Here is a 20,567-nt window from a genome sequence, read left to right as displayed (position 1 = left end):
GGTTTTAATTTGGGTTAAACTGGTGTTCCATGATGGAAATCCAGGATCACAGGGGGATCTGGAGCTGAAAGCAGAATTATTATATTACTAAATAAAATATTATGTTATATATCATTCCATTCTCCACTGTTCCCTGTGTGGTGGGAGGATGTGGCACTGTTACTGGTTGTCAGAGTGGAAGTTGCTCTGCAGGAATGCCAGGGCCATGTGATAGCGAAAAATATTCCGGGTGTTAGGGAAAATACTGCACAGGGTCTGTCTTTTGGAGTTATCACCATGCTTTGGTTCCCCAAATGCTTCCCAACTTGGAGGTGACCTCCAAGAACCCCATATTTAAACCCCTGCTGGAAGGAGAAGTGGCTGTTGAGTTTTGTTGTTCCTTTGAGAGGTAACTTTTAGTTCCAGTTGGGAATTTTCAGGTTTCCTTTGGAGAAACTGAAAGTCCTGTTGAATTCTCCTTGCAAACCTCCTCCTGGTCCTGTTTTCCGTATGTGCCGAGGTGGCTGGGCTTACCTTTGGATAGCACAGGTATCCTGGATGGTGGGGATGGGAAAAACCCAAGAACTGATAGTTAACCCTAAAAACTGGGCAAAATCCCTGCTGGGGGGAGGTGTTGGGTCACTCATGACCCCTTGGCTTTGCGTTCCAGGCGGGATCGCTGCTGGGCTGGTGATCCATGGACACGTTGTGTCTCACCCTCATTCCCCTTGGGTTCCTCCCTGCTTTTATACCCCATCAAAATAGGATTGAATACAAGCAGTTCCTTGTATCCAAGAAGGGCTGTCAGAGTTTTTTGGATCGATAGTTCCTTCTCAGTTAAGCACATTTTCAAACTTCTTTTGTCCTCTGAAGGCTCATTCTGGTCCCGCTTTTAACTGGGGGAAAAATGGGTTCTTTGTTGTAGATGTCAAGAAGGACTGGTCGGATCACGCGCTGTGGTGGGAAAAGAAGAAAACTTGGCTCCTTAAAACTCACTGGACGTTGGATAAATACGGGATACAGGCGGATGCCAAGCTCCAGTTCACCCCTCAGCACAAGCTGCTGCGCCTGCAGCTGCCCAACATGAAGTACGTCAAGGTGAAAGTCAACTTCTCCGACAGGGTCTTCAAGGCTGTTTCTGACATCTGCAAAACCTTCAGTAAGTGCTGAAAAACGCCCCTGGGGAGCTCCCCAGTCGGTTTGGCCCTTCTGCTGCACGTGCTTGTCCTGGAAATTTGATAAATCCTTGGTGTTTTCTGGCTTTAAACACCCAAGAGTCACTTGGACATCAAGCAGCCCGGATGTCCATTCTTTCTCCCTTCCAGATCTACTCTTTTGTGTGCAAATACTTCAGTAACAGCACCAATTGAGCCAAGAAGTGATAAAAAAGGTATTTTTTGTGCTGAATTCTCTTCCATAGCAGGGCTGTCCTTGGGTTTGTCACAGGCAGGGCGGTACCAGCCCTGCTTGATGTTCAAGCTGCTGGTGTTGGGTTGTGATATTTTTTTTCCCTGCAAATTTATGTGCTGGATGAAAAGCAAACCCTGAAATGGGAAATCTGCCAGCCCTGTGGGTTGTCTTCTGGTGGAAAATCATATTAGAGATTAAGTGGTGATGCTTCACTGTAAAACTGTCTGGTGGAGGGAAGGAACTGAGTCTTGCTGTCTCCTCTTCACCCTCATTTCCTTGTGGAGGAGAAGCCCAGGAGAAAGAGGGATCTTTCCCTACCAGGCCTCATTTTTTACCCACCTTCACAAATTCCTCATCCTAAAACCTGGTATTTCTTCCTGCCCACCTAAAAAAACCCAATGAGGAGATGGCAGTCCCACCCCGAGGAACTCCAGTAAGGGCTCCATATTGGAATTCTCCCCTCCAAAAAGAGCCTGCAACCCATCCTCAGCTGTAGTAAATCTATTTCTGCTCTCAGAAGGCAGCTGAGGTTACTCTTGGCTGACCCAGTTGTTTGGGGAGGCAGGAAGAGCTCATCTCTACGTGCCGTGTCTGGCGCATCTGTGGTTTCGTTGGTATTTATAGCTGGTTTAGGATCTTTGCTGTTCCTTTCCTGTTGTGTTGGGGTTTTTTGAAAGCGTAAATATTGGGCAATTTCTCCTTAAAATAGAAAAGGCTTAGCCAGCGTTATTTCTGAGTGGATTTTGCTTCCCCCACCCCTCCTGCTCCGTGTCCCATTGGCATTTGGGATGTTGTGCTAGACAGGGAGGTCCCAGGCTTGGATGCTGATGAATCTCTCCAGCAGTGACTCATGTCAGGAAATTCTGATATGGCTCATCACGAGACAGGAGAGCTGTCACTGATGCTGTCAGAACCTTACATGGGCCTGAAGCAGCTTTTTCTTCCAGCTTCAGAGCTTTCAGTGTATTTGTGAACAAACCAGCAGAATATTCCTAATATTTAAAGGTTTGGGAGGGGGAAAAAGGCTCTGGGATAGCAGAGATGGGAGCTCTCTGAGCAGGCAGCAGGGACAGATCCATCAAGGGTGGTTCTGACTTCCCTTCTGTGGCATCTGAAGTGCTGAAATTAATGTTCCTGATTTGGGGGAAAGCAGGGCTTTTACTGGAAATTTCACTTTCCTTTGAGTGACTCTCAGCAGCCTGAGCTGTTTGAGGACAGACAGAAACTGCAGTGATTAAGTGGTTTAGCCCTCCCAGTTGTGTTTACTGGGAGCCAGATGTTCAGCAGAGCTACTGGGAAGATGATACATGGGCTTGGCATCAGCTTGAAGGAAGAGGGATTGGGATGTGGGAAGACAAAAGTGCTGGAGTTGGAGGGGCTGGGATACTCTTCCCAGGACCACAGAGGTGTTTGGACACCTGTGCAGATATGTAGTTGTTCAAAAATGTGCTATAGATACCTAAAATGTCAGATATATTTTAAGTTTTATATATTTAAGATCTATCATATAAAAGTCTTATCTAATAATACACATTGTATTACATATACATCATGTTATATATTAGGAGAAAAATTCTTGGCTGTGAGGGTGCCCAGAGAAGCTGTGGCTGCCCCTGGATCCCTGGAAGTGTCCAAGGCCAGGCTGGACAGGGCTTGGAGCAGCCTGGGACAGTGGAAGGTGTCCCTGCCCATGGCAGGGAGTTGGAATGGGATGAGCTTTAAGGTCCCTTCCAACCCACATTTTCTGTGATTTTTTGATTCTGCCATTCTCCTTTTTTCTCTCCCCACTTGGGTTTATCCTGCCCCATTCTTCTCCACTACCTTTCCCTGCCCTCCTCAGCATCCCTGCACAGCTTGGCTGCAGAGAGCTCTCATATCCCGTCTTAATCAAGCTAATTGTCCTTCCAAGGAAAACTGAGCTGATATTTCAAGGTGGAAGGGAAAAGTGATCCCAGCATAGTCCTTGTCTCTGCAAATCCCATGATTTCTGGTCTCCAGGGAAGTTAGGACAGAACTGTGCCTGGGAGTTGCTCATATTTTGGCTGTACCTGTTTGCTGTCGTTGCCCCGGATCACTTAATTACACCCCTCAGTAACTCCAGCACAAAGCATCATTAATGAGTAATTGAAGTAATTCCTGAAGTTCTCAGGACTCTGGCTGGTTGCATTTATAAAATCCTCGCTACACCAGCAGGAACACCCGTGGATGGATTATTTAGGGCTGTCCTTTGCTTCTGTTCCCTTTAAATTGTTACCCAGAGGTGTCACCCTTGCAGAGCGTGGCTGATTTTTCAAGAGAAGTCTCTGTTCTTGTGCAGAGGGAAGTCATTGCAAAGGGCAACTCCCCGGGGCTCCCAGGAGGTGGCTGTGGGAAGATGCTGGAGCCACTCGCACATCCCTCACTTTCCTGGAGGTCGTGTGAAGCCGGAAAAAAATCCAATCTCATTCCCAGTGGCTGGATTGCAGCCCCTTGATTCCCACAGCAGCCAGTCAGGAGGGTTAAAGGCACGCATTGACCCTGGCAGGCAGGAGGAGAGGAGCGGGCAGTGCATGGGATGGGCAGCCCTCATCCAAAGGGTGGCCTGGAATCCTGCCCGGGAGCAGCTGCTGGCAGGCAGCTCCAGCCTGAAGGGCCAGCTTTGATCTGCAGTTAAAGACCAGAGAAAGAGAAAGTAAAACTTCACTTTTATTTTTCTTTCAGAGCGACAGGGATTTGTGCTTCCCGCCTGGCCGGCAGCGGGACACGGGGGTTGGGATGGGATGCTCCCGTGTGCCTCCCTGCTCTCATCATCCCACTGGGAGATAATTCCACCCAGAAAACTGCCCATCAAATATCCAAATGCATTTTCATGGGGCTGCACTCAGCACTTTATTGGTGTGAGTGGGAATATCCTCCCAGGAAAGCAGGATTTGGGAAGGTAGGAGATGCTTAACCCGTCATCTGACAGAACAGCAAATGGAAAAATCCTCTTTTCCTACATCAATAGGAAGGAATTCTTGGCTGTGAGGGCAGTGAGACTCAGGCTGCCCAGAGAAGCTGTGGCTGCCCCATCCCTGGAAGTGTCCAAGGCCAGGTTGGATGGGGCTTGGAGCACCCTGGGCTAGTGGAAGGTGTTCCTGCTATGGCAGGGGCTGGAACTGGATGATCTTTAAGGTCCCTTCCAACCCAAACCATTCCATGATTCTGGAATGGCTTCACTTGATTCCAGCCCAGTGGATGCCTTGCAGCTGCTCATGCCCTTAAGCTGCTTCCTTCCAGCATTTTGCCTGTATTTTTTTCCGTGTATCCCAAGAGCTCCAAGGGACTGCAGGCAGGCTCTGCTGCTACTCTCTGAGCACGTGGGACAGGAAAAGCAAACAGCAAGATGCAAGTGTGAGAGTCTTTTCCCAGGCCTCGGCGTTTCCTGCCCCAGCAATGCTCCTTCTCCTGGGGACACGACTTATGTTGGAGCTGCAGGATGAGGGGAGGTGCTGTGATAGCAGGAAAGCTCCCATCCTTCTCCTGGCTGTGAAGATTTGGGACCTCTGCTGCCCTCCAGCCTGAGAAGAGGAGCAGGGAAAATGCTGGTTGATGTTCATGGGAGCACAGAGAGGACAACTCAGTGCCAGGGCTGGGAGGAGGCAGCTCTGAGAGGAAACACTCCAAAATTCATGACCAATCCCTCCCTACCCACCCTGAGGCTGTGTAAGACAGAGAATTCTCTCCAGGCTCTTTCATTTCCCCAGAGTCTGGTGGAGCCGCACACCCAGCTCCTGCCTTGTAATCCATGGGAATTAGTCACCTGTTTTGGAAAACCAAGTCTGGGGAGCATCCTGTGCCCAGCTGTGGCAGTTTCCATGCCCACATCACATCCCACTCTGTCCCCAGCTCCCCTTCTTGCACAGGGTGAGGGTGGTCTCATCCTGAGGAGCTTGTGGAGCCAGGCAAGGAGCAATGGGATGCGCAGAGTCCCGTGAGGGTGATGGGCTGCTTCCCATTGTCCCCAAAATAAGGAGGTTCCTGAGACTCAGTGAGTGATGGGAAGTGACAGCCAGCCTTCCCTGCCTCAGCCTCTGGCCACCAAATGCAGCCTGAGCCAAGGTGGCAGTGGCATTTGGTGACAGTGGCATTTGGGAGTGGCAGGATGCCAGCCCAGCCCAGGGAAGGAGACACCGTCCCGATGCCAAATGTGACCCTACCTTTTTTTTCCCTTTCCAAACGTTCCCTGCTCCAGGACAGAACGTCCTCTGACTCCTGAAGTATTTGCAATATTTCCACGCCCTCCGTTGCCAAAAAGACTTCTATAAAAAGACACTGTTTGTTGTTTTTTGGGTTGTTTTTTTTTTTTGCAAAACTGAAACCCTTTGCTAGTGGATGTGCAGCATTCCCAGGGCTCTGTGACAGGCACGTGGAGCTGCATCCCTGGCCCAGTTGCTTTCCAGGAGGCAAAGCTGTCTGGAGTTTGTGGAATCACAGAATATCCTGATTGGAAGGGACCCACCAGGATCATCAAGTCCAATTCCTGGTCCTGCACAGGGCAATGACCACGTCCCACTGCAAACCTCCTAAACCTTCTTTTCTTCCTTCACATCCTGCTGGTAAATAAAGGAGTGTTTTTCCTGAAATCATGGAGCTGAAATCATGAAGTCCTGGTAGATGCACATCTCAGGGGAGGAATATGGGGAGCAACACCAGCATTCAGGAGGAATTTCTTCATGGAAAGGGTGGTCGGGCATTGGAAGGGGCTGCCCAGGGAGGTGTTGGAGTTCCCCCTCCCTGGAGGTGTCCAAGGAAGGACTGGATGTGGCACTCAGTGCTCTGGGCTGGGTGACAAGGTGGGGGTCAGGCACAGCTTGGACTTGATGATCCTGGATGTCTTTTCCAACCTAAATGATTTGGGATCTCGGGATACAGGCTGTGGATGCTCAGGAGCATCAGGAGGATGCTCGGGGATGACGTTCACAGGGAGACAGAGGCAGCGAAACACCAAGGATGGGTTTGCTGCCTTTCCCTGCCACAAGCAGAGAGGTTTGGCAGTGGCACAGCTATTTCTAAATATGTCCAGGGAATGGGTGTGGAAGGAAATCTTCCCATTTCGAGAGCCGGCCAAATTGCAACGTCCTCAGCTTTTTCAACTGCAGGGCCCAAGTGTTCCTCTGCCAACTGCAGCATTTTCCCCTTTTATTGCCTGCCCGTGCTCAGCTGTTGTGCAGGATCCCAACCAACCCCAGGAACTGGGGTCAGGGAAATAATCAGATTTAATTACAAAGTGTCTAAGATGGAAAAAAAATCCTCTCCACCCTCCCCCCTGTCGCCACCCCAGGCATGTTCTGCGTGTGGAGAAGCATCAGGTTTTATGTCACCGTGTGAGTCAGAGAATTTTTTCATCCTTACTCTGCTGTTGACAGAGACCCTTTAAATAGATTTCCATCCTGAAGGCATTAGGACACGCTGGCAAAAACTTGGAATGAGTTGGATTGCTCCTTATGGGCCGAGGCAGAGGGAGGGTGTAAGTGGATTGTTTTTCTCTTGTTTGTGGGATTAAATTAATGGAGTTTAATTGGCCTCGAGCTGCAGTTCAGCCACTTCAGGGGCAAGGCTTGAAGTGCTGCCTGTGCTCCAAGAGGCATCCAGATAACGGGAGCCTGGGGATTTCGTCCCACTTATGGAAAAAAGCATCCAAACATTCAAGTGTTTGTTGACTCTGCCTCTCCAATGGCCCTTTTTATTGGCCTTGCAGTAATGCTTGGCTCCACCACCACTGGCTGCATCCTCCTCCTCCTTTTCCTTCTCCTCCTGGGTCTCTCCTGGCTGGTGGTGCCCAGTTTCGTCTCTGGGAACCACTGGCACAAACATTCACACCCCTGCAAACCCCACTGACCCCATTTTTGGGTGGTTTTGCACATCACTGCTCCCTTGGCAAATCCGTAAGTCAACAGGTTTTCCACCCAGAATTTGGGAAAACTCCAGCAAAACCTCTGCCAGGATCAGCCCCAGCTGATTCCACACCCATAGCACTCCTTGGGCATCTCCAGAGGCTTTGTGGGATGTCCTGACAGAGCTGCAGGGCCCCAGGCAGTGAGTGGAGAGCTTGGGTTTTGCCCAGATAAATATTTAAGTTCCTGGGCATCTGAAGAACCCATAATAAAATGTTCTGAATGTACAGACCCAGTAAACTGTGCCAGGGGTTGAGGATCTGCTCCATCAGATACTGCCCAGAGTCCAGCACAACCACAGCCTTATCTCCAGGCACTTCTGAAGTTATGTAAGTCCTTTTTTAGTTTCTTTTTTGGCTGGCTTTTTTTCCCCCCCCCTCTGGTCTGTTCTGCAAAACTTTTATCTCGAGAGAATTTATGTTGCAGATAAGTCGGATACTTCATTCTGTAAACTTACACTGTGAAAAACCATCCACAGAATTCACTCATTCCAAGAAAAAAAATACTTTATTTTTGGTTGTAAGTCTGAAATGGTAGAAAAATGGGGTTTGAGGTCTCATTTTTCTAAGATTCGTCAGAGTGATGCACAAAGGCTGTAATTTTTATGAGTCATTGGTTGGAGGGAGCAGTGATGGAGTGCAGAGAGTCCCACTTCCTAGAGATATCCCACTTCAGAACACATTTCCTGGAGGAGGGAGGCTGGATCAGCATTAAAGAGAGGATTTCCCCTCAATGCTCTGTTCTACCAGTACATTTATGGAGTTTTTATGGTTTGAAAACTAAGGAGGTGAACCAGCCCTCCGGCCTTTAGGGGAGCCAGAAATGGGGTGGGAAATGGGATGCTGAAAGCTTCTTTGGAACATTAATTTTCCTTCTGCATCAAAATTTTCTTTGTATCTCATTATTTTCCATATATATGAGAACTGAATGCTGAAAGTAGTGTGATTTCCCATCATTTCAGCTTTTGGGGAAGTTGGTCCATACTCAGCCCTTCCAGTCAATGATGTTGTGTTCTATAAGTGTGTGATGTAAGAAAACCAAAAATCTGATTTCTTGTGGGACTGGGAGCCCCTGGATCCCTGGAAGTGTCCAAGGCCAGGTTGGACAGGGTTGGAGCAACCTGGGATAGTGGAAGGTGTCCCTGCCCATGGAAGGGGGTGGAACAGGATGGGCTTTAAGGTCCTTTCCAACCCAAACCATTTTGGGATCCCCATCACAACACACCTTGGTGGATAAAGATGCAACAGCTTCAAGAGTCACTTGGTGGATTTGATGCAGAAGAGCATAACTTGGGAATTTTACACCCTGTAAGGAGGATACTTTTTTCTTTTTTTAAGTCAGTTTGCAGGGTGCAGATGGTGCTTTGTGAAGGAAGAGGGTTTAATCCCAGCTCTGGAGTTTGTCTCGGGGTGGGAGATAAATGGGCACAGCTGGGCTGGGTGAGCTGTGCAGGGGCTGGGTGAGAAATGAGGGCTTACACAGGGAAAAAGGCCAAGGACTTCCCTTCAGCCAGAGACAGCAGGCACAGGCAGGGTCTTGCAGGCAAATGGAAGAGAAGATGCTGCAGGCAGTAAAATGGCTTCATCCTAGAGATTCATAGCCACCTCTCTGATCATATTTTGAGCTCCAAAACTCTTCCTTCCACGCTCAGACCATTCTGACTCCTTTCTGTAGAATCCCAGAATGGTTTGGGTTGGAAGGGACCTTAAAGCCCATCCTGTTCCACCCCAGCCATGGGTAGGGACACCTTCCCCTAGCCCAGGCTGCTCCAAGCCCCATCCAACCTGGCCTTGGACACTTCCAGGGATCCAGGGGCAGCCACAGACCAGTGCCAGGGCCTCCCCACCCTCACAGCCAAGAATTCCTTTCCAAAATCCCATCTAAACCTTCAGTTTGAAGCCTTTCCCTCAGCTGCCTTTGTAAAGTCCTGCAGTCTATGGCGCATCCATCGGAATGCGCTCGGGAGGAATTTGCCGTCTATCCATGGGACCGATGCCGGGATGCTCCGGCATCCCAAGGATGTGCTGCCTGCTCCATGCCCTGCAGCCATGTGCTCTTTGGAAGCAGCTGTTGAAAACTTGCCCTGGATCCTTCCTATCCTGCCGGGAGCATCAGGAACAACTGAGGGACTATAAAAAGTCTCTTTGATATCAGATGGTCAAGCCCTGGGCCGATTCCAGGCGATCGCTTCCAGAATCCCAGCCTGGCCCGGAGCCCTTCTCCCGGCCTCCCTGAGTGCTTCCAGCTGAGAGGCTCCAGCAGTTGCTAATGCACCATAAATAAACCTCAGAGCCTCAACCTTGCTCCAAAATACCAGGGGAACTCCTCGATTTAGGCTGTGCTGCCTCTTGTCCCCTGCGCGTGACCCCGGTTGTCCCAGCAGATTCCTGCTCCATGAGGTAAGCTGGCTGGGATAAATGGGAATGCATGGAGCTGGCTGCATTCAGGCTCTAGGTATTTATTGCTAGAAATGGTCAAAAAGTTGGGCAGGGAAACTGAAAGGGTGGGTGGTGGGGGCAGGGATGGGGTTTAGTGGGATGATGTGTGTGGAGAAATAATAAATGAGGGTTAAATTAAAGCTGAAATTAGATAAAGCTGATATATATTAAAAGGACAAATAGATCAATAATATAGGAATAAATATCTATAAATATAGAAGTAAAACTAAATCGTAAGTTCAGAAAGTTTATATATAAAATAAAATACAAAGATACCTAAATCTATATATTTTATACTTTTAAAATCCATATAGATATATTAGTGTGTATATTTTTAGCCTGGAAGTGTTCAGAGCTGGATTCTACAAGGCTTGGAGCAAGCTGGGATAGTGGAAAGGTGTCCCTGCCCATGGCAGGGGGCAGGACTGGATGGGCTTTTAAGGTTCTATCCAGCCCAAACCATTCTGGAATTCAATGATATGATTGAAATAAATAAATATAAATATAAATATATAAGTTTAAAAACCCTTAAAATAAATTACGCTTTCTAAAAATAAATATATAAAAATATGTATGTATACAATATTTATATATATATAAATATGTAAGTAAATAACTGCAAGAATATAAATAAAAATAAAACTTAAATTAAAACTAGATGATGGGATGGGACACTTACAGTGTAAAAGATGGTTAAATCCTGAAGTGCCTGACCTGGATTCAGGAATGCCACGGCTAGTGGGATCCATCCCTGAAGATTACCTGGATGGGGCGAGTTCCCAGTGTGGTATTTCCCAGCTTGTTTGCAGGAAGGAAGGTGCTGGTGTGGGTGGGCAGTGTGGGGGTGTGTCCTGCTCCAGTCACCAGCTGGGGACCAAATTCCAGTGTTAATTATAATCCCATGCCTGGGAGTGCTTGGAGAACTCCCACTGCTGCCAGCACGTGGTGAGATCCCAGCCCTGGAGCTGCTCCTCATTGGGATAATGACTGATTGTGTCCTGCAGCATTCCTGTGGGTGGGAAAACACAGCCTGGCTGCAGCCAGCTCCTGTCTCCTGATCTCTCCTGCAGTGGGAATGGGACCAGGGGCTGCTTTCCATAGGGCATTCCAAAGGGACAGATTTGCAGCTGAGCGTTTTGGGGTGATAGGTGCAAAAAACAGAGTAAGAAACAACACAGGAGCTTCAACATGGACAACCAGCTGCAGGGGGGACTCCAGAACTCCTTCCAGGCTCAGGCATGTCCCATGGGCTCCATAGAATCATCAGAGAACCACAGGATGGTTTGGGTTGGAATGGACTGAAAAGCTCATCCAGTCCCACCCCCTGCCATGGGTTGCTCCCAGGTTGCCCCAAGCCCCAATGTCCAGCCTGGCCTGGGACACTTCCAGGGATCCAGGGGCAGCCCCAGCTGCTCTGGGCACCCTGTGCCAGGGCCTGCCCACCCTTCCAGGGAAGAATTCCTTCCCAATCTCCCATCCAGCCCTGCCCTCTGGCACTGGGAAGCCATTCCCTGTGTCCTGTCCCTCCATCCTTTGTCCCCAGTCCCTCTCCAGCTCTCCTGGAGCCCCTTTAGGCCCTGCAAGGGGCTCTGAGCTCTCCCTGGCACCTTCCTTTCTCTGGGTGAATACCCCCAGCTCTCTCATCCCATCTTTTCCCAATCCAAGCTGTATTTCAGAGCTCTCCAAGCTTTTTGCAGCCTTTCACCACTGCAGTTGGATGGCTCCATGCCCAGGTGAATCCTTCTTCAGGTCAGTTCCCACATCTTGACCAAGCACAAGGACTCCTGGTCCTGCTCCAGTCCCTCAGTGGTTTCAGTGGTACAACAGACAGCAGGCTCTGCTTTCCTGGGAAACCCTTTCCCACTTGGAATTGACTGCAGCAGACCCAAGTACTGCCTTGGTGGGAAATGGAAATTCCCTTTTCCATTGCTCCCCATATTCCCATGGCTGGAAACACGAATGCAATGGGATGCTCCTCGTTTTAAATGGGTTTCACATTGTTCAGGTTGGTCCTGGGCAGGAAGATGGGAAAGAATTGCTGTGAGAAGGAAACACTTTGGCCAAAATCTCTTTAAAAAGTGGGTAAAGGATAGGCTTTAAACTTTCCAGTGTGATGTGTAAATAAATGGTTAACTCTTGGATTGCTCCTGTGGAAGGGAGAGGACCTGACCTGTTACCTACATGGCTGAGTATTTCTATTTCTTTACATTATTTCTATATCATTGTGTATTCCTATATTATATAATATTTCTAATTTTATATTATTAATGTGGGTTTTAATTCTTATTATTTGTATTTGATGTCTGGAAGTGTTACTAGGCTCTGTCACGGGATCTGCCAGTGCTTACATTTACATTCGAGTGCCTGTGCCTGGGAAATTCCACGTTTTATCCAAATGTTATGTTACCTTTCCAGCCAAGGACAGTGCTTGTTTCCAACAGGCTTGCAGGGAAAATGCTCTCAACTTGATTTTTAACCATTGCAGAAATTCATCCAAGGGAGATACTGGGTGTTGCTGGATGTTGTTCCTAATGGAAGGATGTTCTTCTTTTCCCCCTTTTCTCCTCTTTTTTTTCCTTCTTTTTTCCCATCCTGCCATTATAAAAGTGGTCCATTTTACCCCCCCAGACATCAGGCATCCAGAAGAACTCTCCCTTTTGAGGAAACCCAGAGATCCATCAAAGAAAAAAAAGAAGAAGTTGGATGATCAATGTGAAGATGACACCTTCGAGCTGGAGGGGCCGCTGATCACGCCGGGGTCCGGTGAGCTGGGAAAAAAATGGGAGTGGGGGAAAAAAAGGCACAGCAGTGTGGGGCTGATTGAATTTCTTAAGGTCTGTGAGAGAAACAGACCCCAAATCCATGGCACAAGTCCTGGCAGGCTGCAACACTCGGTCGCACGGATGCATGTCTGGAGCTGTCACGCATTCCCGGGAGCAGAGCAACCCCAGGCTTCACAAAACAAACCAGAGCCCGAGGGTGGCCACTGGAACACTCAGATGATGTTGCTGAGAGCTTTTCTCACCCTGCTAAGAAAGGAGTTAAATGGAAAATCGTTCCTAATGTCGCATTGCTGGTGTGGTTTAGGCTGTGCCACTGTTCCAGTGTTTTATTAATTGCTTTAGTGTTGCCTTACATGAAGGGTGTAGCTGTGGATTGTGATGCTAAATAAATCCTTTTATTGCTGGGGGGTAGTTGGCCAGTCTGAATTCCAGATCCAGAGCAGGATTGGGAAGAGAATTTCTGGTGGAGTAATGTCCCACATGGAGTAACATCCCTGACGGAGTTACCACAGGCAGCAAATTCATGCAGGTGTTTGCAAGCAGAGAGGTTTTTCAGCTGTTTTCCATGGCTGCTGGAAGTCTGGTGTCCAAAGGCAAATGGCAGGAGTTTAAACCATAATATTGGCCAAGTGGGAGCACTTTATCCCAAATGGATTTGTGGAGAAGGTTGTGGTGGCGAGCAGGAGAGACGTGTCTGGCTGCCAGAGCTCTTGGGTTTAAATCCAGCAACCCAAGGGAAGCAGGGCAGCTTTAATTGAAAAAACGACCTTGCAATTCAGCAAAGTTGTATTAATTGATGTTAAATCAACTGCAGGGAAGGTCATGGAGTGGTGGCACAGGGCTTGCAGGCAAAAATGTTTTGGCTGCACAGGGTGATGTGCACCACGGGTCTGGAACAAGGAAAAATAATCCTCCTTTTGCTCTGATCCCACTCTTTCTCCTCTCAGCTACTTCAAAATACTTCTGGGCTTGTCCTCTCCCACTCCTGGCTCAGAGAATTTGGGCAAGGCTCCAGTCAATTTTCATTTCCATTTGGCATTTTCGTCTTGAAAGTCCATTCTGAGCCTTTCCAACAGCCAGTGTTCACAGAGAGCATCTCTGTTAGATTAATAGGAAAGACTTGGCCTGCTTTGGGGGAAATGTGTGTAGAAGCTGGGGTTTATTTTAATTATTTATGGCTCTTCCAGTGAGTCACTTGGCTGGTTTTGCTCTCCTTGTGAATGAAATCACTCGCAGCAGGTTGAATTCCTGCCTGTTCAGGTGCCATTCGATAAAAGTCGTGGGTTTCATCTGAATAAATAATTTCTAGCGTTGTTCCAACATCAGTTTGTGTTGCTGAAAGCTTCTGGAAAGCTAATTAATAATTCAGGAGGTGCTGATTTAAATGTCTTGGGAGTGTTTTGTCACTGAGTACCCCAAACCTGGCAGTGAAACCATTTAAATCCCGGTGGGCAGAGTTGTCAATACACCCACAGGATGTGTTGCCCAACACTTTCCATTAGAAGACCTGTAGTCACTTGTTTATATAAATTAGCCAAATTTGTAGCTCTTTCTGCTGGAACTTTCCATGACACTGCCTGCCTGGGGCACATTTTTTGAGGGAAGCTTCTTTTGAGATGTTTCGGGTGTTTGGAGAAAGTGATGAGAACAGTGCAGGGCAAGCTTTGCTCTGATGGAGCAAACACTCAGTCAAGGAGTGTGGGGGGATATTCGTGGAAGAACCTGCCCATTTGGGGCAAAAAGTGGGATTTTCTTTTGTTGGTCCAGCTGATGGTCAGCCCTGTGTGCTCGAGCTGTGTGAAGGCTGAGGGCAGCAGCAAGAGTAGATGGGGAGGAGGGAGGAGCTCTTCTGGGAAGTGATTTATGGAAGCGATGGGGTTTATGGCTGGTTTTTGTTGGAGTTCTCTGCTCCAGGGCTGTAACAATCCATGGGGAGAGCACCTTTTCTGCTGCTTTTAGAATCACAGAATCACAGCATAGCTCAAGTTGGAAGGGACCCTAAGGATTGTGGAGTCCCAGCTCCCAAAGTACCTCGTCTAAGAACCTGGAAATCATCCCTGGCCTTTTCCTTGCAAATGAAGGTGGATTTTTCCATCCCTTGACCATTCCTGCTGCTTTTTTGCTCGTGCCTGGTTTGCTGGATCTGTCTTGGCACCCACAGTGTTTACAGGTCCCCAGATGATTCATCCAGACTGGGATGCCAGCAAAACAAGCAGGAGCATTAAAAGCATCCTTTTTTGATGGTTTTCACTTTCATTTTCCATCCTGCCAGGCAGTTTAGAATCAGGTTTGTAATTATTTGGCGTTTCCTAGCCATGATGTTGGTTGTCACTGACATGATGCTGTTGATTCACGCTGTTCTTCCTGCTCCTTGAGATGGCCATCGTGAAAAATTAGGGTTCAGAAAGGTTTTTCCATTGGTTTGGTCTTGGACTTTTCCAGTCTAGCTCAGTTTTCTGTCATTCCTTGGCCATGAGGCTGGAGGGATGGTTTGGACCAAGGAGCTGGAGCGTGGCCCAAGGTGGTGGCTCGGGGCAGCAGCGGGAGGTGGCACAAAAGGCCTTGTTTGGGTGCCTCGAATTGCAGGCTCGTGATTTAGGAAGGACACAGCCCTTTCCCAAAAATCCAGTGTGGTGTTGCACCTTCTGGTGCTGGTGGGCAGATTTATGCCCAGCAGGTGATGCTGAGGGAGCTCCTTGCCCGATGTGTGTACACAGTGGAATTCCTGGCATCAGGATACAGTGGTTGATCCTCCCTTACTCTGAAAATCTGGATTTTATATTAAAATTCAAAGTTCCCATGAGATGAAGAGGGGCTGTTTCATTGGATGGTTTGGAATGGAAGGGATTTAAAAGGGACTTAAAGCACTTCTGGTTCCACCCCCTGCCATGGGCAGGGACACCTTCCAGAGACCGGGATGTCCAAGCCTCATCCAAGCTCTCCTGGAACAACTCCAGGGATGGGGCAGCCACAACCTCTGTGTTAAGCTCTCAGCTATTTTGAGCTGTGAGATACCAAGCTGGATTTGGTTTTTTCTCTTCAAATTAATAATTTTAAAGTGTTTGGGGGTTTTTTTGTCTGCTTTGAGTCGGTACGAGCTGTGAAGCTTCGAAAGGCCTGGGAGTAACGTGTGCTTTGGGATCAGTTTGGCACCACATTGCACCACTCGCTCAGCACATTAATTCCGAATTTGTGTGGCCACCTCAGCAAGCTTTTCCATCCGGGAATGCCACATTTCCATGCCCAGCTGTTCTTGGAACGTGAACAAAATAACGGGAAGTCACTTCAGTTGCTTTGCTGCCACCAACGCTGCTGCAGATGCTCCATTTGGGTGGTTCAACCTCACCTGTGCTGCTCTGCCCTCTTCCAAAAATGCTCATTTTTGGCTTCTGTCCTTCTCCTACTCTCCGGGTGACTTTCTCTCGCCTTCTCACTTCCCTCCTTTCTTTCCCTCTCTATAGGCACCGATATTCTTTACATCGGCCCCGTCAAAGGTGAGCTCCACCTCAATAGGACTTTTGCCCTCTGCCTCTGGTCTCTTTGGCTGCACCCTTAGTTTATTTTCCTGCTCCTCTAAAACTTTTGACTTCCAAAATCTTTAAGCAACAGGTAATACCGGTAAGTCGGGGGCCACTCATGTCCCAAGTGCCACAGAAACTCAGGGGGCAGGAGCTTCCCGCCGTGGGAGATCTGTGTCTTCTCCCATCATTTGGGCTGGAATGAGTTTTCCATCAGTTTTGCTCTTGGAGAAGAGCCGAGAGAGAGGAGAGGGACAGGTTTTCATGGGAGAACAAGCAGCGCAGTGTTTTCCCATAGTGGAAAGATAGAAAGGGAAGGTTTTCCATCCGCCAGCTCCGGATTTGCGCGGAGCCGGCGTGGCCGGGAGCGGGCAGGGCTTGGCCCTGGGCTAATTCCCGGCTTTTATTCCCCTCGCTGGTAGGAAATATCTATTCAAGCCCAGGACTCTATAGCAAAACGATGACGCCGACCTACGACGCCCACGACGGCAGCCCCCTGTCCCCCACGTCCGCCTGGTTCGGCGACAGCGCCCTGTCCGAGGGCAACCCAGGAATCCTGGCCGTGAGCCAGCCCGTCACCTCCCCGGAGTCCTTAGCCAAAATGTACAAGCCCCAGACGCTGCTCGATAAGGCCAAAATCAACCAAGGGTGAGTTCAGGAGCCGAGGAGTTGGGGTTTTTTGCTGATTTTTAGTTGTGTTCTCAAGAGCGTCGTGGCGACTCTGCCGGAGCGTTCCGTGTGTGTTATCCCGTGTTGGCAATTCACAGGTGGCTGGACTCGTCCCGATCCCTGATGGAGCAGGAGGTGAAAGAAAACGAGGCTTTGCTACTCCGGTTCAAGTACTACAGCTTTTTTGACCTGAATCCAAAGGTACAGAGCTCCTTGTTCCACTTGCATTTTGGAATTTCCATCCTTAGGAGCAAAGGATGCCTGGATCTCTAACGTTCTGTTGTATTGGTAAATCTCCCAAAAAAACCTGGAAGTTTGAAAATTGGTTGTGAAGGCATCAAACCCAGGATTTGTGCTCCTATATACCAGGGATTTTAGGTGTTGCTAGAGGTGTTTTAAGAGTTCTTAAAGCCACTTTGTGTCAGTGGCAGAGGATTTTCAGTCTCAGATCGAAATGTCGTTTTGAGATGAGAGATCACAGAATCCCAGATTAGCTTGGGTTGGAATGGGCCTTAAAGACCATCTCATTCCAACCCCCTGCTGTGGGCAGGGATAGCTTCCAGTAGATGGGGTGGTTTTGCTTGTGCTGGGCTCCTGGTTTTCCAAGCATTCCGTGTTTCTGTGCCGCAGTACGACGCGATCAGGATCAACCAGCTGTACGAGCAGTCCAAGTGGGCAATCCTGCTGGAGGAGATCGAGTGCACAGAGGAGGAGATGATGATGTTTGCAGCACTGCAGGTGAGGGACAGTCCCACAGGCTCCTGGGTTGGGTTAGACTTGATTCTGTTTGCAGACTTCTTTGCTGATTAATCTGATAAACGAAGTTATGGAATCCCAGAATGGTTCGGGTTGGAAGGGACTTCAAAGCCCATCCAGTTCCAACCCCATTCCACTATCCCAGGTTGCTCCAAATTGGTCTTGGACACTTCCAGGGATCCAGGGACAGCCACAGCTTCTCTGGGCACCCTGTGCCAGGGCCTGCCCACCCTCACAGCCAAGAATTCCTTCCCAATATCCCATCAAAACCTCCCCTTCAGTTTAAAATCGTGTTTTAGGCCTCACTTTATCTGTGGTGGGAGCTTGGCCTCCTCACACTGGTAGAAGTTGGATCATTTCCCATCTCCAGCTCCTCACTTGAGTTCATGAGATAATTTAAATATTTGCCACTGATTATCCCTCACAAAAAAGAACTTGACCTGCTTTTACCAAACATGTTTATATCTATCTTAACTTCTAGTTTTGCCCTTCTTAACCCATCCCATATGAACACAGGGTGACTGAACTGTGCCTTTCTGGCTCTCTGTCCTCATACCAGCTGGGGATAATCTGTGGCTTTCCCAGAACTATTTATTTATCTGCTTTATGAAATACTCACTGTGATTTGGCATAAATGCTCCACCTGCTATTGACTTCCATGAGAGGGATGGCAGGCATTTGTTCCGTGTGGTCTGGCACACCTTGGAGCTGTAGGATGCAGAAATGTCCCCCTCAGGAGCAGGGCTGCCTTCTCCAAGAGCCCCTCCCAGGAACAAAAGAGCAGAAAGCAGAAATATAATGACTCAGTTTATATCCAACTGCTCTGGAGTGGGTTGGGCACGGTCCTTCCTGTGAGGTTCTATGGATGTTTTGGTTTTCTGGGGTGAAAACAGATGCAAAGACATAGAATCCTGCAATGGTTTGGCTTGGAAAGAGCTTTAAAGATCGTCTTGTTCCACCTCCTGCCATGAGCCAGGACACTTCCACTATCCCAGGCTGCTCCAAGCCCCGTCCAACCTGACCTTGGACACTTCCAGGGATGGGGGGATCTTAAAAATGTCCATAAACACCTGGTAGGAGGCAGGAAAGGGGGTGGACAGAGGTGCCCAGTGGCAGGAGCAGAGGCCACGGACACAGCCTGGAAGATGGGAGGTTCCCTCTGCACATCAGGAAACGTTTTCGTACGGGGAGGGTGACAGAGCTCTGGTGCAGTTTGCCCAGAGGGGCTGTGGAGTCTCCATCCCCGGAGTTACTCCAAAGCCAGGTGGACGTGGCCCTGTACAACAGCTCCAGGTGGCCCTGCTGGGACAGGGGGTGGGACCAGGTGACCTCCAGAGGTGCCTTCCACCCTCAGCCCAGTGGAAAGAGCAGCTCTGCCCTGTGCAGTCCAGAGATGTCCTTTAGGGATCATTGCCTGGAGACTCCTTGCACTGGAAACATCCAAGATGGCCATTCCTGACTCAGCAAACACTCGCTCCAGTGTTTGCTGGCCTCTGCTCCTGGTTTTCCACTCCAGTTTCCCACTCCACTTCCCAAGCATGGCGGCTGTGTCACGATGATCCTGCGGGATCCTGGGGTCACAGGAGCATCCCAGTGTGACCCTGTCCTTGCCTTCCAGTACCACATCAACAAGCTGTCCATCATGTCCTCGGAAAACCACCTGAACCACAGTGACAAGGACGTGGACGAGGTGGACGCCGCGCTCTCGGACCTGGAAATCACCCTGGAAGGTGGCAAGACGTCGACGATCCTGGTAAGGGCTGCAGGGAGTTTTTCCAGACATCCAACCTCCTTTATTTCCTTCCTCTCCCTTTTTTTTTTTTTCCTAATTCTGATGAGAACGTTGCCCACACCCCAATAATATTTTCTTTAAAATACAGGGATTTTAGATACCAAGGGATAGCTCTACAAAGAGGGAATCCTGGGCAGCATCTGGAAAAGTCTTGGAGGAGCCAGGATCTTACTGATCCCCCCGTGCCCCAAGCCACCCTCCTGATGAAAGAATGGAAAACTAAATGGAAATGATATTGATTTTTATCCTCACTACTGACTTTCCCAAATAACTGAGTTTTCCACACTGAGGTTCCTCTTCCACTGTTTCTAATTCACGTTTTACAGCACCTAAAGCAGCTGCTGGATTTTCAGAACTAATTTAGGCTTATGAAATCCTATTTTTATTAGACTGGATTTTAGCCTAGGTCTGTATTTCAGAGCACTTGGGGATTTTTTTTCTCGATATGCTGTTTTAACACTGCTTTTCCACCTTTCAGAATATAAAGCCTGAAAATTAAAGCGCATTAAAAGGACTCAGTCCTGTCAGCCTTGGCCCAGCACAGCTTTTCCAGGCATTTTGCACATTTAAACTGTCTCTTTCCACCCCTAAAATCTCTGAAATTTTCCACTTTTCCACTTCACATAATTTTTTAAGTGTTTATGACAGGGCTTTTTGAAGCTACATCCATCCTTAGACGCTTTATTGGCATTAACAGCAGCAGAGCTTTGCCATATAAACCAGAAACAACAACAACTTTTTATCACCAAGACATATTTTCTAATCTCTTCCGCAAAACCAGATTTGAAACACATCACTGAGGAGCAGTCCCTGCCAGGCAGGATCGAAGAGGACAATGATTCATCCGAAAAAACCCATCCCTTTCCGTAGGGCTTTGTAGCAGGAGCCACTTCCAGATGCATTCGAGTAATTGAATACGGATAATGGGCAATTACTGGATTGTTTGTTTAGATTCTGCATTTTTTTCCCTGTGCTATCTGTAAACAGTTTCTCGTTGCAGACTGAAAGTAAACTGTCCTGCTACTGGAAGCTCCTGGAGCAATCCTCCCTTTTCCTGTCCCTAGAAAACCCTTTTACTTCCAGCTCCTGGGAATTGCGAGTGCCACCCTTGTGCAAAAAAAGTGAATTTAAACTCAATATTTAAAAAAAATTTTGGGGGGGGGGGGGGAAATTCTTTCTAGACTTCAAAATCCCTTCCCCAGTCAGTTCTCTGTGGAGGTGCCTCTTTGCCTTTAGTTTGGAGCACCAGGAATAACTGAAGGGAGGAGAAAATGGCCTGTGCGAGCGCTGCTGCCGTGACCGCCGCT

At 48.5% G+C, this 20,567-nt stretch overlaps 1 protein-coding gene across 5 annotated transcripts in view; it reads left to right on the top strand.

Annotated features, from left to right (window-relative positions):
• The window catches only part of FERMT2 (fermitin family member 2), a 49,952-nt gene that overhangs the window by 18,054 nt on the left and 11,331 nt on the right, over nucleotides 1–20,567 (top strand). For 3 of the 5 annotated variants that reach the window (XM_032111519.1, XM_032111520.1, XM_032111523.1), the window contains 7 exons: nucleotides 905–1,138; nucleotides 12,371–12,505; nucleotides 15,987–16,019; nucleotides 16,466–16,691; nucleotides 16,811–16,913; nucleotides 17,343–17,450; nucleotides 19,087–19,221. In XM_032111519.1, the coding sequence (XP_031967410.1) occupies nucleotides 905–1,138; nucleotides 12,371–12,505; nucleotides 15,987–16,019; nucleotides 16,466–16,691; nucleotides 16,811–16,913; nucleotides 17,343–17,450; nucleotides 19,087–19,221 (974 nt within the window). The remainder of the gene's footprint in view (nucleotides 1–904; nucleotides 1,139–12,370; nucleotides 12,506–15,986; nucleotides 16,020–16,465; nucleotides 16,692–16,810; nucleotides 16,914–17,342; nucleotides 17,451–19,086; nucleotides 19,222–20,567) is intronic. The other 2 variants (XM_032111521.1, XM_032111522.1) reach the window with 1 other exon arrangement.

This window comes from Corvus moneduloides, chromosome 6 (genome assembly GCF_009650955.1).
Source record: "Corvus moneduloides isolate bCorMon1 chromosome 6, bCorMon1.pri, whole genome shotgun sequence".
In the NCBI taxonomy this organism is placed as follows: Eukaryota; Metazoa; Chordata; class Aves; order Passeriformes; family Corvidae; genus Corvus; species Corvus moneduloides.
The sequence above is the reverse complement of the archived record's forward strand: the minus strand, read 5'-3'. Positions and strand labels throughout refer to the sequence as shown.